General features: G+C 47.8%; 9 protein-coding genes across 9 annotated transcripts; 4 read left to right on the forward strand and 5 right to left on the reverse strand.

The window, feature by feature from the left end:
- Nucleotides 1–368: 368 nt before the first annotated feature.
- UREG_05613 (uncharacterized protein) lies at nt 369–2,259 on the forward strand (the record flags this gene model as incomplete). The annotated part of the gene is made up of 4 exons (XM_002584878.1): nt 369–732; nt 833–1,119; nt 1,190–1,323; nt 1,383–2,259. 4 exons carry the CDS (start codon nt 369–371, stop codon nt 2,257–2,259), a joined length of 1,662 nt encoding a protein of 553 aa, XP_002584924.1.
- Nucleotides 2,260–3,362: 1,103 nt separating this feature from the next.
- Nucleotides 3,363–5,850, forward strand: UREG_05614 (uncharacterized protein; the record flags this gene model as incomplete). Its single annotated transcript, XM_002584879.1, has 6 exons — nt 3,363–3,422; nt 3,566–3,678; nt 3,743–4,203; nt 4,269–4,564; nt 4,618–5,204; nt 5,388–5,850. The coding sequence occupies 6 exons, from the start codon at nt 3,363–3,365 to the stop codon at nt 5,848–5,850; spliced, it is 1,980 nt and encodes a 659-aa protein (XP_002584925.1).
- Nucleotides 5,851–6,510: 660 nt separating this feature from the next.
- Nucleotides 6,511–7,152, reverse strand: UREG_05615 (uncharacterized protein; the record flags this gene model as incomplete). The annotated part of the gene is made up of 1 exon (XM_002584880.1): nt 6,511–7,152. The coding sequence occupies one exon, from the start codon at nt 7,150–7,152 to the stop codon at nt 6,511–6,513; it is 642 nt and encodes a 213-aa protein (XP_002584926.1).
- Nucleotides 7,153–8,854: 1,702 nt separating this feature from the next.
- On the reverse strand, nt 8,855–9,632 carry UREG_05616 (uncharacterized protein; the record flags this gene model as incomplete). The annotated part of the gene is made up of 3 exons (XM_002584881.1): nt 8,855–9,213; nt 9,293–9,479; nt 9,546–9,632. The coding sequence occupies 3 exons, from the start codon at nt 9,630–9,632 to the stop codon at nt 8,855–8,857; spliced, it is 633 nt and encodes a 210-aa protein (XP_002584927.1).
- A 534-nt stretch (nt 9,633–10,166) lies between these two features.
- Nucleotides 10,167–11,090, forward strand: UREG_05617 (uncharacterized protein; the record flags this gene model as incomplete). Its single annotated transcript, XM_002584882.1, has 1 exon — nt 10,167–11,090. One exon carries the CDS (start codon nt 10,167–10,169, stop codon nt 11,088–11,090), a length of 924 nt encoding a protein of 307 aa, XP_002584928.1.
- A 412-nt stretch (nt 11,091–11,502) lies between these two features.
- Nucleotides 11,503–11,749, reverse strand: UREG_05618 (uncharacterized protein; the record flags this gene model as incomplete). Its single annotated transcript, XM_002584883.1, has 2 exons — nt 11,503–11,610; nt 11,687–11,749. The coding sequence occupies 2 exons, from the start codon at nt 11,747–11,749 to the stop codon at nt 11,503–11,505; spliced, it is 171 nt and encodes a 56-aa protein (XP_002584929.1).
- Nucleotides 11,750–12,956: 1,207 nt separating this feature from the next.
- Nucleotides 12,957–13,532, reverse strand: UREG_05619 (uncharacterized protein; the record flags this gene model as incomplete). Its single annotated transcript, XM_002584884.1, has 2 exons — nt 12,957–13,232; nt 13,281–13,532. The coding sequence occupies 2 exons, from the start codon at nt 13,530–13,532 to the stop codon at nt 12,957–12,959; spliced, it is 528 nt and encodes a 175-aa protein (XP_002584930.1).
- A 791-nt stretch (nt 13,533–14,323) lies between these two features.
- Nucleotides 14,324–15,520, forward strand: UREG_05620 (uncharacterized protein; the record flags this gene model as incomplete). Its single annotated transcript, XM_002584885.1, has 2 exons — nt 14,324–14,340; nt 14,401–15,520. 2 exons carry the CDS (start codon nt 14,324–14,326, stop codon nt 15,518–15,520), a joined length of 1,137 nt encoding a protein of 378 aa, XP_002584931.1.
- A 295-nt stretch (nt 15,521–15,815) lies between these two features.
- Nucleotides 15,816–17,663, reverse strand: UREG_05621 (uncharacterized protein; the record flags this gene model as incomplete). Its single annotated transcript, XM_002584886.1, has 5 exons — nt 15,816–16,301; nt 16,356–16,685; nt 16,740–16,759; nt 16,813–17,458; nt 17,523–17,663. 5 exons carry the CDS (start codon nt 17,661–17,663, stop codon nt 15,816–15,818), a joined length of 1,623 nt encoding a protein of 540 aa, XP_002584932.1.
- Between the last annotated feature and the right edge of the window lie 312 nt (nt 17,664–17,975).

Here is a 17,975-nt window from a genome sequence, read left to right on the forward strand (position 1 = left end):
CTGCGTCTTGGACGCGCTGCATGAGCTTCTACTGGATGTTGTGATCCATGGCGTCTTCCTAATACTGCGGTCCCGCCTTTTACTTTTTCCCTGGCACCCAGGTTTCAACAGAAAATGGAATTATGGAAAAGGCTGCGGGGAGTACTTCTGCTCGTGGAAGGGCGCTCAACCTCAGCAATTCAAATGACGACGACGAGAATAGCTCGAGAACGCCGAATCCCTTGCATTCTAGCTCTGATCTGACTTCTTGTCGCGTCAGTCCACATACGGGACCGCCCCCACCCTGCAGAAGCAGAGATGGCCCTAGGAAGTTCGAGTTCGTTTTGGTCACAGATTCCGAGTCTCGTAGGCAGGTACGGCGCTATGCAATGCGCCAATATGTCCACCAGCGCCGACTGGACGGTATTGCCCGCCTAGAGTCGAACAAGGCACGAGTGCGTGGGTGGACTACGACGACGACTGGCAGCGAGGTGATAAGAGAGGAAGAGCTCGATAGCTCTTGCGATTCCAAAGCGAGTCCCAGCTCCGAATCGAGTGTCAGCTCGGTCAATTGCGGGAAATCGGATCCATCCCTTTTGCCTTCTGCTCAAGGCCAGGAGATCGGAATTTGCAAACTGTCTCGTGGGTCCCCAAGCTCGGATCCACAGGCTGGCCCGAGTTCTGGGGTTATAGATCCGTTTGACAGCTATCCGTTGAGCTTGAGACAACCGGATCAGAATCTTATCCCTCACTGTAAGTTGTCATATAATGCTAGTCGCCTGTTATTTTTTCACTTCTATCCTCATGATGTTGGGTTCATGGTTATGCATGGTGTACTCACAGCTTTCAAAAGTTATTACGAGATACCCTCTTATGATGTACAAGATGGGCCATGCGCATCAATATAATCCGATTCGGGCAATATTCCATCGAGTTGCCATCCATGATCCTGTTCCGTTCCAGGCGATGCTGGCCGTTGCGGCAAAACATATGGCTGGTGTCCAAGGCCAAGCCGATACTGTGCAGTCCTTGACCCACAAAATGAGGGCGCTGAGGTTGCTCAATGAGCGTCTCAAGAGTGATCCATGGGGGAAGCAGGAAGGTACCATCTACACCGCAGCTAGTATGGCGGTAATCGAAGTACGTGGATTGCAACTGTCCAGGCTAGTTTGCTAAATTAGCAATGTTCACGTCGCTAACACCTCCCTAGAAATGGTCCAAGGCTGATAATGTTGAAAGCCTGCATATTCGAGGCCTCATTCAACTACTTAGAAGGCGTGGAGGTATGCGTGGGATGCGTGCTGCGAGCCCTACGAGCCAATTTATGGAAAAGGTTCTTTACTGGTACGCTTTTGCTCTTTGCAGACTTTTGCAAACTCTTTTCACTGACAGGTAAACTCAAGGGTGGATTTCAGTTGCGCACCAAATGCCATTGTTGGGGCCTCGCTTCCGTGGACAGGGGATACGCCCGACGTATCACCATGCCTTCCATTTCCAACCCCGAAAATTCGTTCAGATGCATCAATTTCTTTTGCTGACCAGGACACTTATGACGCCCTTCAGTCTTGCGAAGATTTTTTTTCTTTTTTCCGTTCCCTCAATGACATACAAAAATCTCTTCTTGGTTCCCCTTCATGCGAAACTCGGCTCTCAAAAAATATATTGAATAAAGCTCCATTCTTCGGTGAGGTTTCGCATTTATATGATATCTTAACTTTCCTTCCGGACTATGACCACGGCATACGTGATATTCGCTACATCGATGAGTATTGTTGCATGGCATGTTTGCTGTATCTCAACCTTGCGCTTTACGATTATTATTTGACTTCCCGAGATTTCACCGAATATCTACAATGGATCAATTTTGAGGTTAAAAAACTTGACCCCTCCACCGGTACCAGTATCACATCTATTCTTTGGATGTTCCTGGGTAATGGAGGCTTCCCAGGCGGGGAAATCTCCGATGACGGGGAGCGAAACTGGATTGTGTCCCGAATGTTACGGCTCGCCAAACGGTTGAAGGGCACAGCATCCAAAGATTTGTGGGGCTGTCTCCGATCGACACTTCTTGAATTTTTGATCATACATCGGGACTGCGGTATTGGAAACGATTCTGTTAGTGGAGCAGAACTGGCCGCTCGGGCGCGTTGGCGCCATACTCAGCCAGCTATTTTACAAGAGGAAGCTAGGCTACGACATGCTATGACCGAACAGTTGTATGCTAACCTCTCTAACCCGAGTGCTGTTAAATCCTCCTCACTGGCAATCCCGGGGGATTAATTTGAAATTACCGATCCGCAACTTCGTCTCATGGCTTATAAAGATGGCTATGGTCGCACCTTTGTCCTTTTTACACCTTGCAAACGGCTGTATCTTAGCATAACTGGATACGTGCCTTATAGAGATACCCCGTCGGAGCAGTGTGGCTTATTAGCCGGAAATTGGGCAATCCGTCAACATTTTTATGACCACCCCGCTAGTCCTTACATGTGGCCTCAACCTCCAAGCACGGTCGGCCTTGTTGCTCTGTATTGAAATTTGCGGCTTGCGCATGGAGTCATATGAATCCTTGGTTTTGAGTTAGCTACCCATATATTTGATCTGGCGTGCAACTTTACCCGGTTATTGCACGAATTTGCCAGAGTGCGTTATAAGCCGGGTATCAGTTTCCAAAATTTCACCGAGGCTTATGTTCCGGCAGCATTTCATGTGTATACGGCACCATAGAACCGGAATTGATGATTCCCCCCTGAATTTCCTTCTCTTGCCCGTGCGCTGCAACCGAGCCCGTTGGAATTAGGTTGACCATTTCGTACCTGGTTTTTGACGCCGCGCAATCGCGCTTAACGGGCGCTGTCGCCCGCATAATTAACGAACCCTCATTGCTAAGACTTGTATCAAAGTTGGATATGAATATCTAGTGGTTAGGTTGAAGCAGACTTCCCCTTTGTAACAGGAGGCGTAACTACATCCAATCTGGATTATTTGTCAGTAGTTCAGCACTCAAAACCGATTAAATGATTGACTTTGCATGCTATTATAATTGAGAAGGCCATGCTTGTACGGAGTAGTTTCATAGAATATTCATTTTATTATAAGCTAGTTCATAGAGACCAGCCGGAGCTGACAGGGGACACTGAAACGATCGGTCTTGGCAATCTCACATCGCAACTTATGAACAGAGCTCTGTGGCTTTCAAGAGAAGGTTCCAACTTCTCTCATAACTAAACAAAAGATCACAGGATTCTGATTCATGGGTAGTTATAGCAGGACAAGAGCCGTGTTGTCTGAACAAACTAAAGGCCAAATAGCACAGCGAGGTATACATGCAGGCGCGGGCAGAAGGTGGCAAACGTTGACCTAGCCTTGCACGAGGTATCAAAATGGATACCGGAGAGAAAGAGGACGATATTTCTGAGCAACCCGTCTTAGGCTCCCGGGCGGTAAATCGTATCTTTTCTTTTTTGACAGGAGTATGCACTAATGGTATTCGCGACAGTGTGATAATTGCCGCAACCGCAAGGTAAAAAAGCCTTATATCTCTTCGATAACTTGGGTAACTACTAAACACGGGGTCTAAACGTAGATCAAATGTGACAGAGCTTCCCCATGTTCAAACTGCCGCATTGCGAAGAGCATTTGTAAAACCTCCCCACGGGTGAAAGAGCAACGCCAGAGGGTTTTGATTTCGCACCAGTAGTATGCTTTACCCTCTTGCAAAGGACCCGTCCCTCCCGGCATGTTATATCTAATTCCTAGCCAGTGAGAAGAAAATCGAAACCATAGACGAAAGGCTTACAAACATTGAACGACTTCTAAAAGACCTCGCGCTGTCCATTCCTGGACGCCAAACACTGGCTGATTCCCAAACCGCCAGTTGTAATTCACAGCAAACAGATAGCCCAAGAATTCGTTCCGCTATTCAGGAGCCAAATGTCATGACCCCCAGTGCCCATTTTGAAGGCGAATCCGCCTTCAGTGCGCATTCAGTCCTTGCGAGTGCTATATTTGAGCAGACCATGGGGAGTAGTCCGAATATCGAACAAAATCCGGCGATGATTCAAGCCTTGTCGTCGTTACGGGATATAGTGAAGGGCCAAATTCGCCCTTCGGGAATCCATACTCTTCGATTCCGTGGCCAAACTCCAAGGAGGGACCTTGATCTTTCTCAGCTGGAGCTCCCGCCGTTAGACACGGTCCTTTCAATGTTACGTCTCTCAAAAGGTAAGTTTCCTTCTGTTTAACTCCTGCCGCTTGAATATCAATAGAATCTTACTGATTTATCCAAGACCATTATCCGATTTTGTTTCTCACTCTCCCGATCGTGGACCTGCCGTATTTTACGCAACTTTGTAAAGATGTGTATTTCTGCATGGATGAGTATTCGAGCGCACAGTTTGCTACAGTCAATTGTATTCTCTCATATCTTTTCAAGGAATATTATTATTATGGGGGCGATGATCAGCCGAAAGATAAATTCAAAGAATATTCTGAATTGTGCGCATCGAATTTCGAAACCGTTATCAGCAGCTTTGATCTGCTCGTGGAGCCTAGTTACGATATTATCCTGGCTCTAGCTCTTGGGGTACGTTCTGCCCATTCACTGCCGACACAGGTTGGAGCGCTAATGCCACCAAGGCTTTTCATGCCACTGAGGTTTCAAAGATCTCGCTCTGCTGGAATTTTACTGCTATAGCGGCCCGAATGTGTCAGAGTTTAGGTTATCACCGCACAGCTAGGAAGGATGATGCAGGAGCATCTTCAGAAAATGCCACAATGGAAAAGTCCGTCTTTTGGTTTGTCTATCTTATGGATAAAAGCATGTCGTTGTGTCTAGGCAGGACATCCTCACTTCAGGATTATGATATTGCCGCTGAATTTCCGGAGCTGCCAGCAGACCCTGGCCTACGTCCCTGGCGCACGCTTTACCGGAACTGGACCGATTACAGTAAAATCGCTGGCAGGATCTACGAACTTTTGTTCTCTTCTCGCGCGCTTGCCGATACTGCCGCGGTGCGTCTACACAAGGCACAACAGCTTGAGGAAGAGATCAAGAGTTGGAGAAATGAAATTCTTCAATTCGATCCTGGCGAAGCGTATCACGCTTTTTTCTTCCAGTGGATGTTACCCGGCGCTGATTTAAGTTATTATATGCTTTTAACCTTGGTGTATCGCGCGGTACCTCCGTCACAGCCACCGGAAACTCCATCTGGACTCAGTTCAAAGTGCGTGGACGCTGCCCGAAAAGCATTACAACTTCATCAGCAAGTTATGATGACATTTCAAGGAAAGGATACATATGTGCTGAAAGGATATGTAGACTGGTTCGCATGCCCCCCCTTTAGTGAATTGAGGCCTCCTTCGACCTTTACTAGGCGTGATTCAGCTAGCTGATTTTGCATTTCCAGGACCTTGTTACAGTGCCCTTTTGTCCCGTTTCTAGTGACATTCTGTCATACCATATCATCGGGTGATATGGATGACTTGAGACTACTTGAAGAGGTGGCAACTAGTCTCCAAGCCGCGGGAGGGCTCTCGGAAGGTGCTGAGCGGTTATACCGCTTGTGTATGGTATTTTATCAGGTTGCCAAAGTATATGTGGATGCAAAACTCCAAGAGGCTGAAAATGCAAATGAAACTTCAGCATACCAGCCCGCCACCTACCCAGGGGAAGAATTCGACAGCTACTTGAATGCCCTTGGACTTGGGCCGTCGCTAGCACCCTATATGCCAAGGGGGGTGACTGGTGCTGGCAATAATAACAGCGAAGGAACAATGCCCGATTTTTTCGATGTCGATATGGCCCAATCATTGGAGGACTGGTATTTGGGAAACCGACATATGATGGGGTTGCTAGAATCGGATCTCTAGGTCCCTGTCTGTCGATGTAAGATATGTGTGATGGTGATTTTGGAAACATTTCTGCAATAATACATATGCCAGCTTATAAAGAGATTCTCTGTATATATGCTATCGGGCAGCTCATGCAAGCACTTGTGTCACATGCCCATACAATCAAGAGTGCTAAGCTCTACACATGTGGCACTAAATTGAATATCATCTCAGACACACATACATAATGCAAGAACAGCCTGCATTACTGTCAATTTCTCACTAGAGATTTTTAGAAAGGAGTCAATATGATTTAAAAACTAATCAAAACTGGTGAAAAAGGCTGCAGCTGCTCATTTGTGTGACAACAGCCAGGTCAAAAATGTTCTGGGATTGAAAAATACTCACGTATGCATACCCAATCTGCGGACTGTCTGTTGATGGATTGTCATAGAATAGAGAGTAACAAGTTGGTCATGGGGAACCTATACAGAACTTAAATTCTTGTATGTAGTGAATACCAAGTATGAATATCACTTGTTCAGAATGTTTATCAGTACATGACCCCATATTGGGTTTGTTGCGCATTCTCAGCTTATATCTTTTCTAAGTCGATAACGTTCTTATAGATTGGCGCAAAGTTTGTCTGAATCCACACCACACTGTATCGGAAGCTGCGACGGCCCTTGCCTTAGGCCCCTAGCCACAATAAAGATTGATAAGAGTATTGAAATCGGGATTTTGGAGAAGTTGGTCTGCAGTCAGACGGTGTTTGGGTTCAAGGGCGAAACCTCTTTTCAGAACTGAGAGGAGAAGCTTCATCTCAGTTGAACTAACTTTTGGTTGGTGCAATTGAAGTCGGTCCTCAAGGCCAGTAGCAGTGGTATTTTGGTCATACCATCGATCCTCACTGAATTTCGGCCAGAGATATTTCCCTTTTAAATCTGCGGACACAGGGCCTAGACATGCAACAACATCATTGAAACAGCGAAAGAGAGGGCCCCCAAAATAAAGATCTGAGAAGACACACATATAGCTCCACATGTCACAGGAATAGTGAGGCGTGGCGCCATGAAGTCGCTCTGGAGAGCAATATTCTTGAGGCGGAATCACAATTGGTGCATCTGACACTGCCAGGCTACCAATCTGCAGTGCTGTGCCAAAATCCGCAAGATAGAACTTCTCTGAGCAGAATGATATAGGAACTTTTATTGGTGCCACAAGTTCTCCCGGTTTCCAAGTATTATATGGGATCAATTTTCGCTGAGGTCTGCCGAGAATCCTGTATTTATCCACTATGCTGAGACCTTCAGGGAGGGTACTACCCCACAAAGCATTCATGTCATTAATGTCTAACAAATACATTAGTTTCCATATATTCAAAATGATTTGAGGGTAAGTCTGACTACCTCGGTGAACAAAGCCAGATCTGTGTAGGCTGTCAATGATTTGCAGCAGTTGTTTAGCAGCATGCATTCGAGTTGAAATGGGCAGTTGACGTCCCATAATAGATCCAACACTGGGGCCAAGAAATGGAAACACAAAGGCATAGTGATCAGACTCTGGACCAGAAAGAAGAAAGACATCTTCATACAAGACCAATTGAGATTTATCCTGCACAGTCTGATGTAAAACAGTCTGGATTTGATATTCATCTTCTCCAAAAGTGCCTGATACCATAATCTTGATTGCAAGATTCCTGTGGCTTCTCAGGTCTTCAGCAAGCCAAACAGTAGAGAAGCCGCCATGAGAAATCTTATGAACTATGCGATATGTTTGATTGAGAATCTCTCCAATCTGGATAGGGTAGTATTTGCGGGGGGGTACTGCATATCGAGTTTCTTCTTCGGCTTCGGATTCGATGTTGACTGCATCCAGATGCTCGCGCCGTACCGGTCTGCTAGACTCAGTATCCAGGCTCAACAAAAATGTCTTAATGATATCTTGAGACGTTGATATCACCTTAATGGCCCAGACTGGACGTGTAGGCAGACTAGCTTATGTAATCTGTCGCCATCCCGATTTGGACTAGTTAGAAAGCCCTGCGGAGTTACTTAAGCCAAACACAACTTTTTCCGAGCAAAAGATTCTTTTTCTCTTCTTCTTCTCCTCAACTCCTCGCTCAAAGAATCGCATTCAAAGCTTACGCTCAGAGCCTTTCACTCTCATCTGAGGTGATTGCTCATACCATATCTAGCTTTGGGAGAAAGTCCCCGGACGTCCTGCACAATCTATCGTGTCAGGCAATGCGGAAACGCGCCGCCATAAAAGCAATTGATAGCGGCTTACGTCTCTCCTTGCCTCTCGCCCTTTCAGACTCGACCCTAGCCGTATGAGCCGTCTGTACTCTTCTCCGCTATCTCGTCGCTCCTGTTGGACTAGGCTTCGTTGGGTTTACTTCGAGACCACCCTGCCGTTTCGGCGGAAGGGACAGGGACGATGATATGAGTCCGCGCTCGAGGTAACCCTATCAAAGTTGTTGGTCCTCTGGGTGCTTTGTGGATACTGGGGAGGAGGAGGCTTCTAGGGGAACGGATGGAGTCTGTTTGGTGAGGTTCAGGTAGGAGGTGATTGCTCTTCGTCGTGGTTGGATAGCTATGCGATTGTCTTGTCGGCCTGGGATCGTATGGTTCTAAGTTCGATGGATAACTCGATGGGGCTTATTCTTGAGGCGAGGAGTTCAACCCTTTTTTCTTTTAGGATCTGTAGCTTATGGAAAGCGGTGTGGGTGCCTGTGTGGTTCGGTGACTCCTATGTGTTTCCAAGCCGCCTCAGCCTCCCATCACAGATGCTCTGTCAAAGGGGTCGGATCCAGTTTACAAGTTCAAATGACGATAACATTTTATAGAGTCAAGCACAGAGGTCCCACCTTTCTAGGCAAGGACTGTTGAAGACTTCAACTATATCTGATGAACATTTCATGTCTAATGGAGATTACCTGCGTTGCCCCTGTCTTAATTCTTTGCGCGTCTTGACGTCCCTCAGTTTGGTTAATGTACTATACATAATGGCTTTTTGTACTTTAAAGATCATAAACATGAAATCATAATTCCTTTTTCAATGCCATCGGTTGGCTTGGTCGCCCTTCAGAGGTCCTCGCAACTCCCCGCTTGGTCATTTTGAGAATTAAAGATTGGATCACAACACCGAGAGCGTCACCCGCAAGGCTGACAACCGTCGTGCAAACCCCGCTCCAAACCTGGATACTGACGGTGCCCAGCGGCGCTCGTGGAAACGACAAGACCCATTCCACTTGCCATGGGACCCATCCGCGAGGAAGTTCAAACATGGGTGTTTTCGAGTACCAGAACTGAAGGAAGAATTTCAAACCGGTAGTGCTGAAAAATCTCACCGATTTCACCGTTAAATCGAACGAACCTTTGTGCTTTCCAAGCGCTTTATCTAAAGCAAAAATTTAGTAAGGATTGCTGCATGACGGTTCACAGCCATCAGAAAACACTCAAGCCGGGTATAGACATACTTTTAGCCTCATACTCCTCCATGGCCTTGTCATGCCGCCTTCGCAGCTTTGCCCATTTGGCAAATTCATCTTGGGAGCTCGTGGACTTCATTTCACGCTTCAGTTGTACGACCTCCCCCTTCAGTCGTCTTTGCTCCACGGCGGTTCTGGAGGTGTTATTGGGAAGTTTGAGATATAGAAGCCATAACTATTGAAGCAGAATAACATCAGTTTTTGTAACGGAGCACCTGTTATGCGGAATGTAGATACATACCAGATTGTCGACTGTAGTGGCGCCAATTGTATTAATCAAGTATGTCACAACGTGACTGAGGAAGACGATAATGAGAAGGGAGGCCATGATGACAGCGCGCAGTGTTCAATTGTTGTCACAATGTGGGAGGCTGCGCATCGGTAGATTGGGGGCGAAATATTCTAACTCTCGAAAGTATCCGGCGGGAGCATCAACGTTCAGACTTCATCGTCAAGGTCCGCGTTTACGCAAAACTCCGGACAAGACGTGCTGCGCTGGCGATTTGAGATCTCGGGTTTTGATCTTGTTTCTCTTTCTGCTTGTTGCCAGCAATGACGATGCAGCTTGTTTGCTTGGTTTGCACCATCCGCCTGTCCAGAGCACCTTCAAACCAGCTCCATATCGAAATAAACAGCCCTTGAGACGATGCCTGACCCCGGGGATATATATAAAACCCTGACGGATATTCTTCTTAGCAGAAACAGACAAATCTATGATATTGAGATTCTCCCACAAGGATTTGGCCCGCTGCTGTGCGATGGCGTCAACGTCGGAATCACAAAACGAGCGCTTGTTGAGACATTTCTCATTGCCAGACAGGTCTTTTTCAGCTCTATAAAGAGTAGAAACTTCAATCAGGACATGGACATTTCAAGTCCCGAGCGCGCATCTGGAAGTCCTTTTTTAAGTGAGAGCACAAGGGTAGCGTCGGAAATAATCCTGCTGTTTGATTCTGAGCACTTGACGGCTTGCAATTGGCGCAAGCGGAGGTTATTTGCTTTGAAAGATTCCTGGTCGCCGGATCATTTTGCTCAAAGTCTAGGGGAGGAATTTTCCTTCACTACCACCTTGCTTCGGTCTCCCCTGCACCGACATGCTAAGTCTCCTACCCTCTGGTATCATCGGTATTGGGTCATGACCGAGGCATTAAGACTCGACACTCGCCATATGCAGTCAGTGCTGCTAGCACCGCACGCGACGCCTTCTGAGCAAGCGAACATGGATGATTTGAGAATTAGTGAAGCGCTTCTCCAAGGTCAACTCGCAGTAGGCCTCAAGGCCGGGGAGCAACATCCCATGAACTATTACGCCTTTAACTATCTACGGGAGGTATTTGCCTTACTGGAATGCCGTTTTAAGGGGGATTCAAAAATGCCTAGTCGAGCAGAATCCTCTGTTGAAGGTTTCAAAGCGCTAGCAAGAGCACAGCTAGAAGGAGTGCATAGATGGTGCCTCGGGCACCCACGTGATATATCAGGTTGGACTTTTCTAGTCTATTTACTTGAGATGATGGATGATGCGCTGGTTCAGACGGCCACTGTCGAAAAGACCGTCGAATACGCTCTTACAGTTGGTTGGGAGGAAGAGGCATTATGGACATTTGTCACTCTTTCCTTGTCAAGGTTTGGTATCGATTCAGAAACTATCTCCTCGGCAGACTACAACATCACTGAGCAAGGGGGCTGCAGATTTGTTCAGCCTACCAAGACCTCTTCGCGTTGGGCCAATATAGCTGCTATGGCAAAAACTCGTTCAAATAAGGATCGAGGTGAACGCCCTTCTTAGACTACCCAGTTCCTTGAAAATGAAGCACGAATTCAGTTTTCGTGCTATAAAATTCGAGTTTAGCACGGGGAAGATAGATTAAAATGCTTGGGTTAAAGTTGAAACCACGCTGTCGCTAAGTCACTGAGTTGGTTTGTCGTTTCGTCGTCCGAAAGAAAGAGAAAAGTCCAAAATCCAAAATCCAAGTATTGCACCACTCCCGGTTCCGACGCGGTATCCGACGTATTTATTCCTCCCCTCACGTATGTCGTAAACCGCATGAGGGCGGGTGATTCAATGCCGTGCATATGAACCTCTGGTCATTATATATCCAAAGGAATGGAAAACGAACTATTTCTTTTTCGCCGACTCTTCCTTTTTTGCATTTGCTGTACGTTGCGATTGTTAGGTAGATCCCGGAATGAATAGAACTTCAGGGGTAGTTGCTCTGCACACCTGCTTCCTGTTTTGCCCGCATGATCGCAGCTTGGGCCTCTTTCGTCCGCGCGAATTCATTGCCAGACATGGTATTTTTCTTTTTCTATGAGGAAGTTGGGTTAGTTAACTACGGCTAGCAAGCAAAATTGCAGGATCAATGACATCCAGAGCGTCCGTACCTGCGAAGCCAGCTCCTTTTGGGTCTTCTCACGAGCTTTGTCACGCTGATTTCCGCGAGCCATCTTGGAGAGTTGTAGCTTCTTGACTATCCTTCACGGACTCAGGAGCGACCTGCGAGCCGATGATGGTTGACCGTCGAGGTTGGCCGGTGCCTTAAATACGGTGAAGCTGGGGGTGGGGCTGCGCTGTTTGCGCTGTTTGCTCGACCAAGCCCTAATTTCCAGAAACGGACACCCGTCAACCTCCGACCTCCAACCTCATCTTCTTCTTCTCATCTTCCCATCGTCTCTTCTTCTCTTCTCGATACCCGTCGCTGCTCCTAAGAATAGGCCGCATGGAGTCTCGGGCACATATATTTAGACACGCGCTGGGAGTTGAAGAGCCGCTCGTCAGGCCCCCACATGCTGCTCCAAAGCCAGCGCCAAACAACTGGCCTATGAGCGTGCGGGTTTGACTGCAAAACCATCAGTTGAGGAATGAATGTGTGTTTCAGCGTTAACATGGTCAACCCGCCCAACTGACTCTCTCAGCCAGTCGATGAAGAAACTTTCTTGCAGGGTGGGATTCACTCATGTCCAGAGAGCCTTGGATTGTCCATTGCTTCTATCCGCCTTCATTCTTTGCGAACCCCTTATGAAACATGGAGCTTGCCCCTGGCTGCCCATTCACAATGTGGCGGAAATTGCCAGAATCCGAATGATTCACAGGTTTTAGTGATCCGGGAATAACACTTGGAATCGAGTACAAGAAGCGGTCACCCTCGCTATTGTCCGGACGCCTGCTCAATGGACTGGCTCCTACTTTCTCCCATTCGTAACCTCTGTGTTTCATGAGTATTTTTTCATGGAAGTTCTGTTCCTCTCATTGTGATCAATTGTTCACTCTTTAAAGATTTCTTCATCTACTCCTCTTTCCTCTCATTTGGAAGAATATTCCTTGCTTTTCCTTTGTCCTTTGAGGCGTCCTGCACTGCTGCCTTCAATAGGCACATTCAGCACTATGTTGAATCCGCAGCGCTAAGCCTTTACTTTCATTCTTCCAAATCTTTTGCTGCCTGTCAGGTTACTAGGCTCTTCAATACCTTTCTAGTGAAGCTCCTACATCTTCGCTGATTACGATCTTTTTTGCTTCTACAATTTCTCTTCTCGATATACACGAAATATAACCGCTCGAGTCTCTTTCATCTCCCGATTTTCACTAACAGTATACCGACCATCTACTCGAACCGATTTCGCGTCGCCCGCTTCTTTAAGGATGGGTTTCATTAAACTACCCTTGGCTGGTCCAGGGTACGTGATCCTGAATGTTGTCAGGGCCATGAACATCGTTGCTCTTCTCGCCGTAATCGCTGCTTGTGCTGTTATGCTGGTTAAAACGTTCATTATCAGCAAATTCTTTCTCTTCGACGCCGTAACACATGTGGTGGTTGCCAGCGTCAGTCGTAAGTGCACTCAAAGTGACCGTCCTGGTTTGCCCGTACTCAGAAGTCCTAGTCTTCCTCATAGTTTCCGAGCTGAACGTATTCCGTGGATACTTCAATCGCAACTGGCCGTTGCTAGGTCAGAACTCGGGATTCGTCACCCTCGGAGTTACCATGATTGTCATCGGAGTGTCGACTCTAGGAAACCTCAATAAAGAAGCAACAAGCCAAGAGTCTTTGGGGTTGGCGTTTTGGAGGATTGTCATCTCCTCTGGGATCGTTGTGATAATTGTCGGCACTATCAATATCGTTGTCGTAAGTTTTATTTCTTGATCGGTTTTAGGGTCTTTGCTCATGTCTCTTGTCAGAGCTTCGTCTTCCAGGACAAAAACATTGGAGTCACTGCTCGTCATGTCCGGGCTCATGGAGCAGTTGCAGAGCAAAAAGTCATCACCAGGGATAGCAGCCACAAGTCGTTTCAGCTTTCGCGTAAAGATTCGCTGCCGACTTACCGTTCATCGTCCTCTAATTACTCGAGCCCGAAATCGATATCCACAAGGACTGCCTCGATGCGTGCTACTCCCAGAATCCCGATAAAGATCTCTTCTCCGATCAACGACAACCCAGACCAGTTCGGTAGATTTACAGCGGAGCCAGATTTGGCTGTACCGAACCTTGCTCACCACCCTGCAATGTATTCCGACCGAGTATGAACTTTCACGTAATAATGGGCTGTGTGGCGATTGAAATATTGTGCGCTATCGTGTGGCTCTGATATGGCAACAGCAGGGGGTTCCTTTTTCCATTTATCAAGGATTCAAAATCTGGCGGAGTGCGGCGTTCTAACTCGGAGCATTTGACGATATGATCTTCCTCTTACATTAATGTACTTGTATCTATCCCTGCCTATTCCGTCCTTCAGCGAGTTCCATTTGTTTCCCCTGATGTGAAGGTGGACATAAGAATTTACTATTTTTAAACAATATTGATAGCTCCCTTCTTGGCGTTGGTCTCATCATCTCGACGCCAACGTGGAATCAACTGACAACCAACCAGCTCCATCACCGCAGCACGCGTCTCGAGACGGGGAGAAGTGACATTTGTGGCATCTTCACCGATTGTTGATATTCATTCCTTTCGCATGCAGCGCCGACCATGTAATTCCGCCTTTCAACATCATTCTACATGCTGAACCAGTCCTTTCGTTGGATTCAAAATGACGCTCTTTGACACGTACGCTCTCTTTAACCCTCAACCCGGCGAGCATGGCACAAGCTGACAGGAATCGTACAGCATCAAGTCTCTCACTATCTTCTTTGCACCCATTCTTATACCCCGTGCCATATCCCTATACCGCTCCGTGCGACAATCCATCGCGCAACAACGACATGTCCCTCCAAAGCCACTCCCCCCCAAGAGCTCCCGCGCGCTCAACATCCTCTTCCTCTCCACCGCCCTCTTCCTGATCCTCAGCCTGCCTATCAACCCACATGCTCCGGCGCCAAACATCTTCGCCCTCACTTCCTCGCGCTTCTCAACACCCACAGACCTCATCTTCAAGCGTCTCGCACGCCTCCGCCCCCTCACGGACACCGAAACCCTCCTTCGCGCGCAATTCGTCCTTCCCCAAGCGCGCAAGATCTACCTCCGCTTCGGACCCGAGACGCTTCTTTCCTGCCCCTTTTGCAGCCCCGCGAATCCCAACTCATACCTGATCTATTACATCCCCTTCAACATCCTCCTCCCGCACCTCTTCCACCTCCTGGTCATCGGGATCGTCACGTCCGCACCCGTCGTCGGCACCGCGACGGCCCGGTGGCGGAGCATGTTCTTCTGGACCGCGTTCATCTTGTTCCTCGCCGAACTGAGCTTCGTGGCCGCGTACGATCCGTACGCGACGGGAGCGCTCAACATGGTCGCGATCCCGACCAGTTTCTACACCCGTCTCTACACGGTGCGAACGCTTGTATTCACGGTTTTTGACGGACTGTGCGCGGCGCTCATCTACCTCTCCGGAACGAACCGGTTCTTCCTCGGGGCCATGGCACCCTCGCCGTCGGCGGACGAGCAGATTGACGAGTTTGCTGAGGCGGTGGGGACGAGTCTGGCGAGCGCCATTGGGAAGCTGCATGCGTTGGGATTGGTGAAGAATGCGATTATGCGTGACCCCGTGTTGAAGGGGAAGGACGATGCAAGGTGGGCGGAAATCATTGCGAGGAGTGGGGGGATGGTAGGCGAGGACGGCACGAGTATATTGGATGACGAGGAGGTCGCGCAAGCGGTTTCAAGAGTTACCAAACGTGCGCAGAATGCAGGGCATGGCGGTAACGAAGCTGGCCTTTCGAAAGAGGGATTAGACAAAGCCACCAAGTTCATCGAGGGTGTGACAGCTGGACTGGAACTCGAGAGCTAGACAGCATGTGGAGTACGATTTGCCATTCTGTCTTCGCTACATGTATGTATGTACAATAAATATGCGATTTTCGATAGATGCATTCAAAAACGGAGAAGTTCATTGTTTGCAGAGTTGTATATACCCGGCTAATCCCACTATTTACCTTGAAAGTGCCTTATTATAATGTAATATCAAAAGAGGTGTATCTATTAACACAGTTTCTCCGCCTTCTGGACATATAATCCCATTGTGAAGCCAAGAACTTTTAAATGGCTTTCCGTTGCCTTTTTGGCATCGTATGCAAACCGAGAAGTCATGAGGCTTCGACCTCCACAAGGGGTCCCTCATATGTTCTCCGAGCATACGCAAAATAGTACACCAAGCTAAATAGCATGACGCCCACAATCAAAACACTGCTATAGTTCATGTCGATAGCATTCTCCACCGGGGTAGCGGCTGGGAAGAAACTGAAAACAAGAATCACGAGAAGGTAGCAGCAGGCAAAGACATTGATAAAGGGGCCAAATTTGCCAAAGCGCCAGGGGCCCCAAACTAGACGAGAACCAGCTGTATTTGCCAGCATGTTGGAGGAGTCGGAGGCGTATGAAATGCCTCCGGCGAGGCGGCGATAAAGAAGCAACGCAATCGCAAGGAGGTAGCTTATATAGAGAGCGGCGACAGTCAGGGACACGACAATGTTGAAGGCTGTGAGAGAGCCTATGGAGATGAGAGATAAAAGGACGGAGATAAAAGTAATGGTCGCAATTGACCACACCGGAACCATTGTTCGTTTTTCAACCTAAATGTCATTTAGTTCTTCTCCTTCCAACATTTTAAACTGAAGCAATCTTACCCGCGAGAGAATTCGCCAACCAGGAACACCACGGTCACGAGCGAATGACCATAACATTCTTGATGCGGAAGCAAGGAACCCAACATTGGCGCACATTGCAAGGACAAAAATGATACTAGCCATTGCAGCGGCTCCTCCGGTGTTGCGCGTGGCTTGTCTGAAGATTTCCATGAACGGAAAGCCTGTGGGTGAATCAAGAGCAGCTCCGAGATCCGAAGTGCAGAATAGGACTGCAATAATCATAGAGAAACCCAGGCAGCCGTTGATGACTAGGGTAAGCATGATGGATCGCGGAACGATGACAGAAGGACGTTGGATTTCTTCGGACATCTAAAGCATCATCAGTAGCCGACCCAATGAATTATAGTGAGAAATAAGCCATACATGGTAAGCACCATCAAGTCCTATGTCGCTTGTCAGCCAGTTTATACCCCAAATCTTTGAACTTGCGACTCACCAAGGAAAGCAAACGCATTTCCAGTCAGGCCGACCAGAAAAGACAAGCCTTGACTTGACCAATTGCCCTCGTTATTGAAAGTTTTGAAAACCAACTCTGGGTCCACTTTCGACGACAGCTTGACCAGGGGGATAAGAACAGCAAAGTATCCCAAGATGTGGAGGATAAGGATGAATCCTTCAATTTTGGGTAGAAGTTTGCTGACGACTGTGTTGATAAACACAATGAAAACAAGCACCGCCCAGAATAGAAGTGTTCCGTGCCAGTTTGCGGGTGCATAGTTTGGTTGAGTCAACGCAATCAGGCCCTGTAGGAGACCACTTGTAAGGGAGCAAGTGGAGGCAATGGAAGCCAGCCATCCAAGAACCGTGACCCATCCTGTCATATAGCTAAGGAATTTACTCCATCGTGGCGGCGCAAGCATAGCAACCCAGTGATATTGGCCGCCAGATGTTGGAGCCATCGAAACCAATTCCGAGAGAGAAGCGAAAACCGCAAAGTTGCCGATCCACACGAAGATATAGCCATATATCAAACCAGCATATCCGCCATTCTGCAGGCCGGTGACGAACAAAATCAGAGCGCCTTCCCAGGTGATAAGTACAGTGCAACTGAAGCCGAGAATGGACATAAACGCAAAGTTTCGCTAGCGAAAAAGAGTCAACGGATGTGATACGTGAGGCCTTGTCAGCATGAGGATCAGTCCATACCCTTAGAACCTGCTTCTTCCCTAATCGAAGAAGTTCATCGCGATCCCGATCTTGCGAGAGCTCGCTTGTCGCGGATTTGAAATCAACTTTGGCCTGATGGCCATTGAAAGAGCTAAGCTCTCGAGCCGGCTCCTCCTTCATCATTGCAAAGGCCCCCGAAGTTGGATGAGACTAGGAAACCCTCAAACCAAATGATTGACGGAACATCAATGAGAGTAAAATTGCACAGGAAATCCCAAGGTTCCCATATAAGAAGAAGAAGAAGCAGACAGGAGGATCGGGGCAAGAAAGGGAAAGGGGACGAGGGAGAGGGGAAGAGAAAAGGGAACGGAAAGAGGCATGAAGGATGTCTGGAGAACCAGAAACGAGGGTCTCGACTAATCATGGATGCGATAACGCCAAAAGGAAGAGGAGCAAGCTCTCGGTACACGGAATCCAAGTCATCTTGGGCCA

The sequence above is a fragment of the Uncinocarpus reesii genome, genomic scaffold (genome assembly GCF_000003515.1).
Source record: "Uncinocarpus reesii 1704 scaffold_3 genomic scaffold, whole genome shotgun sequence".
NCBI lineage: Eukaryota > Fungi > Ascomycota > Eurotiomycetes > Onygenales > Onygenaceae > Uncinocarpus > Uncinocarpus reesii.